At 42.6% G+C, this 6,408-nt stretch overlaps 1 protein-coding gene across 3 annotated transcripts; it reads left to right on the top strand.

The window, feature by feature from the left end:
* The first annotated feature begins 1,917 nt into the window (after positions 1-1,917).
* LOC115622066 (insulin-like growth factor-binding protein complex acid labile subunit) lies at positions 1,918-6,103 on the top strand. 3 transcript variants are annotated; one of them, XM_030515932.1, is made up of 6 exons: positions 1,918-2,235; positions 2,304-2,451; positions 2,548-3,827; positions 3,903-4,119; positions 4,188-4,447; positions 4,506-6,103. In XM_030515932.1, the coding sequence occupies exons 3-6, from the start codon at positions 2,551-2,553 to the stop codon at positions 5,473-5,475; spliced, it is 2,724 nt and encodes a 907-aa protein (XP_030371792.1). In that variant the 5' UTR covers positions 1,918-2,235; positions 2,304-2,451; positions 2,548-2,550; the 3' UTR covers positions 5,476-6,103. The 3 variants fall into 3 exon arrangements, with proteins under 3 accessions (XP_030371792.1, XP_030371789.1, XP_030371790.1); XM_030515929.1 differs by having other exon boundaries at positions 1,919-2,235; positions 2,304-2,461; XM_030515930.1 differs by lacking the exon at positions 1,918-2,235 and having other exon boundaries at positions 2,295-2,461.
* The last annotated feature ends 305 nt before the right edge of the window (positions 6,104-6,408 follow it).

Raw genomic sequence — 6,408 nt, forward strand, 5'->3', positions numbered from 1 at the left:
TGAGCTCGAATTGAAATTTCCTGGCTATCGCATAATGTTTTTGTTTGCGAATAATTATATAAAACTGAAGTTGATGTAAAAAAGTTGAAAAACACTTTGAAAACCTATTACTGGAACCCTGACACGCGTAAAGCGATTAAGTAGCTCAATTGTATTTTTGAATTGTGCCACATAAATGGGAGGCGCCACCCCACTGTGGATAGTCCGCGTTGGTTTTGCATTTTAAACGCTTTCTGCTCATTATCTGTGCAGCTGTGCAGTTATCCAGAGGGCCGGACTGCTGCCTGGGCAACATAATGCTCGCTCGCCTGCACGGAGGTGAAGGGGGCTTTTTCATTGTTGTTGCTGTTGTTGTTGTTGCTGCTTATCAGTGAGTCAGTCATTCAGTTCAGCTGATTTTGCGACGAGCTCGCTATTTTTGTCAACTTATTTATTTTTCTAACCACTCCACTAATTTAAAATCATTTGGTTTCCCACTCTCCTCCTGCTGTCACCGTGCCACCTTGCTTCCTCCTCTCTCCTCTCCTCTCCTCCCCTCTCCTCTCCTTAAAAGTATGTGGCTGTCAACGCTCCTGAGTTGAGGTCGTTTTGTTTGGCACTGCATCTTTATCGCGCTGTCTGAGCTGAATGCGACCGTCGTTTCTGTTTTCCGCACGCTTCATTACAATAAATCCGGTTAGAGGTGTCTGGCAACCGTCACGCAGCCTCGCTGTCTCCCCGACTGGGTCGAGGTCTGGGTAATTTTAATGCCCTATCAGCCAGTGCATTCATTCTTTTTTTTTTTTTTTTGTATTTCGTATCCTGCCATTTCCACATGACTTACAAGTCAATCGAAAAGTTGCTGCAGCAATTTCGACTGCAGCCATACAACATCGTTGGTTTTTAGACGTTTATTTATTTGGAATACTGATTCAGTTGACATGCAGCATAAAAATCGAATAGAGTACAAAAGCATAGCTATTAAAAGCTCCTACCTCGCTTGTAATGTTTTTTCCTACTCATAATCGCTGTGTTGACATCAAAAGCAAACAGAGGCTAGATAAAGAAAAATCGACGGAAAATGATAAGCAAAAATACCCCCAAGAACACGCAATTGTTTTTAATGCCAATTTCTAACTGCTTTTATTCCAAAATTATATTTGTTATCTTACAGGCATGTTCGGCAGACTGTACTTTTCACACAGCTGCTACATTTTCCAAATGACACACGTTTCATATTAACAAGAAACAGTTTATTATAAAAGTTCGAAAAGTTCCACAAAGTTCGGACCTTTCATTTTTAAGTAAGTCTTTTAATAAAAGGTAAAATAGTATTTAAAAAATACTGCCTTTTACAAATTGACTAACGGGGACTGGAGATACCTGAGCTTTTTAAGGTCGCTCTGTTCATTGCAGATCAAGATTACTTTTCTCTTCTCATACGCAGATAGACCTCTGATTACAATCCTTTTCGGCCTTGATGCTTAATTAACTATCACTTAAAACAATGGTTTCTTTCCTTTATAACAATTTGATTACAAAATGTATTTTTGAAAGTGTTATTTTGAAAATTGTGTGTGGTGTGTATAGCACGCAGTATTAAAGTAGGGAATAGGGAATATGAAATATGTAGTACCAGAGTATTGGTACTCTCTCATATTGTGGACAATGTAACGCTTGTAATTGAGAAGGCGTGACCGAATTGCGGCAACAAAGCTGTGGAAATAAATTGGTAAAAATAAATGCAAGTTTTCTCAATTTTAACTAGGGAGCTGTGCAACACAGCCCACGGCTTTCAGCGATTCCACAGCGATTTGTTGTTCAACACTATGCTGGGCTTATCAATGGCTTATCTTATCAGCATTGGAAAGCCGTTACTCTAACTGGTGCAAGTGAATTATTTCATGGCCCAGCAGTCTTTTCTCAGACGTTGCGCGGAAATTGTGTTACAGCAGAAAATTTGTATTCAACTATGTGGGGGAGTTGTAAAATGTAGACATTTTCTTTAGGGCGTGGCAACCGCGTTGGAAAATGATAAATTAGCGATTAAAATTTCATAAATTGTGCAATTTCTACCACAAATTAAGTGTGAATGCGAACGTGAAAAACACAATTAGTGCATACATATATACAAAAGTATATAGTATGAATACATTTAGCTGCGAATCGAAGTGATAAGATAAGTAACAACGCGTTCGCATTGCACTTCAAACGCTATCTCCTTCTCTCTCAGCTTGCTTTCCACATAAAAAACAGGTGAATAGAGCCCATAATTTTTTTTTTTTTTTTGATACACAATCTAAGTCATTCATGAGGTCATGTAGGAACTCCACTTGATGACAGGTTGCTGGCAACATTTATTAATGGAACCAACGAGAAAGCCATGCAATAGCGACGAATAAAGACATTGATAGTTCCGATAGGGCGCGATACGAAACGCAAATCGACGACAAACAGCAGTGACCAGTAAAGGTAGCAGGAAGTACGCAATAAGTTAAAATACGCAGAACAATAATAACAATGGTTACTCATCGAATATATATGTTCTCTTCTTTTTTTTGTTCACAGGCCATGTTTCTGCGTCTTTCGTTCGCCCAGCTATCTGTGCTGCTAACGTGGCTGGCAATCGGGGCTCAAGGCTTGGACTGCCCAGCAGCATGCAGGTGTGCCTGGGTGCTGGACAGTTTGGAGGTGAATTGCTCTGACCGAGGCCTGAGCGTTTATCCTTCGCTTGAGAATGTGCCGGTGGAACATTTGGATCTGTCGGGGAATCTGTTTCGCGAGTTCCCCAAGCAGTATGCAGACATCGAATCGCTGATGTATTTGGATTTGTCCAATAATAGGATTTCTCAATTGGATGCTGGCGCGTTGATTGGATTTACATCGCTGCGCACATTGCTGCTCGCTAATAACTCAATCGTGAACTGGTCTCAACTAAATCCCAGCGAGACGTTTTGGTATGCCACCAATTTGAAGCACTTGAACCTTAGCGGCAATCGTCTGGATAGTTTTATCAATGAAGACGCCAGCCAGCAGCTCAGCAGTCAGTCCTTGACGCATTTGGATCTCTCCAGCTGCGGCATAAGTGTCGTTGGTGGCGATCATCTGAACAGCCATCTGCCAAATCTGGAGCGTCTAATCCTGAGCAACAACAAGCTGACACAAATCTCGACGCTGCATTCGGATAGCCTTCGGCTGTTGGACCTAAGCAACTGCAGCTTGCAGCGGGTCAACTCGATGTTTATTGCGGCCCTGCCCAGCTTGGAGCAGCTTTATCTCTCCTACAACTCGCAGCTGCAGTTTGGCAGCAGAGACGAAGATCTAATCATTGCATACTCGCTTCGACAGCTCGATGCATCCTACTCCAATCTGGATGACATCGATTTGAGAGGTCTGCCCGCCTTGACGAATGTGCGGTTGCGCGGCAATTTGCTGCGATCCGTAGATAGTCGCACATTCGAGAACAACACCCAGCTGGAGTTCTTGGACTTGTCCGAGAACATGGTGCGTCTAATTGGGGCCGGTGCCTTTAATGGTTTGAAGCGCCTTAAGCAATTGAATCTGGCCTACAACGAAATCGCAAGACTAGACCGCAATGTCATTTCCAGCAACGACGTCCTCTTGGATCTTAATCTGAGTCACAACGTCATTCAGAAGCTAACAAAAATCGTTTCCAACTCGGTGCGCTTCATCAATATGAGTTGGTGTGAAATAACAGCCATCGACAGCATGGCCTTCTCGGGTCTATCAGCCATCCAGCACTTGGATCTGTCCCACAACCTAATCGGTGATGTGCCCAGTCTAATGCACTCGGAAACTTTGCGCTCTTTGGATTTAAGCAATTGCAGGTACGAACCAACTGTCCCAACAGCCGTCATCTCTCCCTTACTGATCTTGAATTCAAATCTATTTCTCATTTTCAGGCTATCCACAGTGCGTAATACCACGTTTAAGGAGTTTCCAGAACTGTCTACGCTGCGTCTGAATGGGAATCGCCTAACGAATGCCATACCGCCGTCACATTTTCGCGAGAACAAATTTCTCGACCAAATTTGGCTTGGCGACAATCCCTGGATTTGTGGCTGCCGCGATCAGCACTTTATCGAATTCTATGATTACCTGACCACCAAACCAGCCAGGGTAAGTATAAAGTGATAAGTTTTATTGCCCACATACATATATAAACAAAAGATGTTCACACATTTCAGGTTCGGGATCGGAACCATCTGCGTTGTGGCTCGCCAGCAAATAATTATGGCAAGCTCTGGGAAAACGCATGCATGGGTGTCTGGATGGCAAATGTGCGCAGTAGCCATGCCGAAGAGGTTTGGTCCAATATCCTCATTGGCATTATTGTGATTGGCGCAATTATTCTAATCTACTCCTGCTTGCGAAAAGCCGTGCGAAAACACAAGGTGCGCCATGATAGGCGGGAGTACGCAGAGAATCGTGACGAGTTACAGCGCATGTAAGTCTTAAAAATATATGAAGAAACATATCTCACTCCCATATCCATCGCTTTACAGACGAGACATTAACGAGCGCATGCTGCAAGAGGAGAGACCTCCGGTCCGTACGCTTATAGCACAAGAGACTAACCTGCCCTCCTACGAGGACGCCCTACGGATGCCAAAGCTGGTGCGTCCTGTAAAGTCAATGGGCGATTTGACTGGCACAGGGCGATCGCGCAAGCAATTGCGTCGGTCACAGACGCAGCAAGACGGCGAACAGTCCGCCGGGGAGGATGAACTACAGCTGGACTCCAGGCAGAGGTTCCGCAGCGTGGAAATGCTTTCGAATCGCGACAAGGAGCGCACAGCCCAATATGCGCCCTTCCGACGCACTGGTTACATGGAATACAGTCAGTCGGGTAGTCGACGGTTCAGCATCGAGGACTCAAGGTTTCCGGCAGCGCACCTCAAGACGCAAAATTTGCAGAGTGCGGAGCAGATAGGCAATTTCCAGAGCTACGAAAACAGTCCCTACACGAAGCGAAAGCCCAAAATTGCCGAAATACCTCCGTTCAAGAGAATCAACCTGATTGGAAACAGCGTTGAGTTCCTCACAGATCCCGAGGATGATCTGAGCAGCAAACAGGGCAGTCCCTTCGCAAAGCGAAAACCAAAGTTGCCACCGGTGGTCCATGTGCAGGCCCAGGTCTATGCCCTTGAGCAGAAGCTGACGGGTGTATTGGAGCCAGCTATCGAGGACTACTACAGTCCCACACAAAAGGCTGTCTCCTCATCAACCATTGCCAGCGATTTCCAAGAGCTCGTCGAACCAGAACTCACTTCGCTTCCGGACGATAGCAGATCAACTGCCACCACTTCGGATCCGGAACAAAGTCTGGAGCGGGGCAAACGAAAGAAGCGCAAGAATTCTGCCAGCCGTCGTGCCAGTGGAAATTTCAACGCTGCTGTCGATGGCAGCGTTTCTTCCAGCGATGATGAGCGAAGCATCCAAGCACGACAGCCCATGCGAGAGACATTATTTTAAGTCAAAAACTGTATTAGTTAAGTTTTATGTAAATTTATGTTTAGGCGTCGAAACAACTAAAGTTTATATTGTAAGTATGCTAGACCAAAGCTATGGTCAGACAAGCAAATCATTTGCACACAAATCTGTCTTATTTTTAAAGTTAGCTTTAATAAGTAAAGTCCAGAAAAGTTTTAGCAGAATTAGGACAAATTTTGAATGAAGTAACATAATATTTATAACTCACTTGTGAAATTCTATAAATTTGTGTACAAATAATTTGCATGTCTAATACCTACTACTTCAAAACACCGGCTTAAAATGGCTCAGAAAATATCTGAGTACACTTGGGTTTTTACAACTATTCCTTTATTGTATTTGTACATAGAGTTGCTGTTTCCAGAAACTAACAGAGTAGGTAAAACTTGCACAGGTTGGATCTATACCTATACTTTGACTAATAACCTTTAAGCTATATTGTTTTGTATTCATTTTGTATGCATTAAAACCAAATAAGAAAATGATTATGGTGTGTACTGGATCCTAAAAAAGGAAAACCGACCACATATGTTCAGGACTTTGTTCAGAAACCCTGTAAGCTTATTGTAATCAAAAAAACAAAAAGTATAACTATGGCAGCTAAATTGTATTAATATTGCATTTCAATTTAATAATTTATTTATATTTTAAAACATTATACTACACAGTTGTATATGTTTTTTTTTTGGGGGGGGTACAGGATATTACATTGTCCTGCTTGTTCTACTAAAACTTTCTCTCTAGTTTTCTAGGTACAATAAATTGTATTTTATTTTAATAAACGCTTTTCATTGAAAACTGTGTTCATTCGTATTGAAAATTGTACGCATTCGTTGAAATTTTGGGACAGATTCTAATAAAATTGTTCAAAGTCCATAATAATGGTCATATTTTAATAAAGAAGAAAATTATAGC

Source organism: Scaptodrosophila lebanonensis, unplaced genomic scaffold (genome assembly GCF_003285725.1).
Source record: "Scaptodrosophila lebanonensis strain 11010-0011.00,11010-0021.00 unplaced genomic scaffold, SlebRS2 tig00000001-arrow-pilon, whole genome shotgun sequence".
Lineage (NCBI taxonomy): Eukaryota > Metazoa > Arthropoda > Insecta > Diptera > Drosophilidae > Scaptodrosophila > Scaptodrosophila lebanonensis.

Coding starts and splice junctions, on each gene's coding strand:
- LOC115622066 (XM_030515932.1), top strand. CDS start 2,551: ATGTTTCTGCGTCTTTCGTTCGCCCAGCTATCTGTGCTGCTAACGTGG. Junction 4,120..4,187: donor TGACCACCAAACCAGCCAGG/GTAAGTATAAAG, acceptor CACACATTTCAG/GTTCGGGATCGGAACCATCT. Junction 4,448..4,505: donor CGTGACGAGTTACAGCGCAT/GTAAGTCTTAAA, acceptor ATCGCTTTACAG/ACGAGACATTAACGAGCGCA.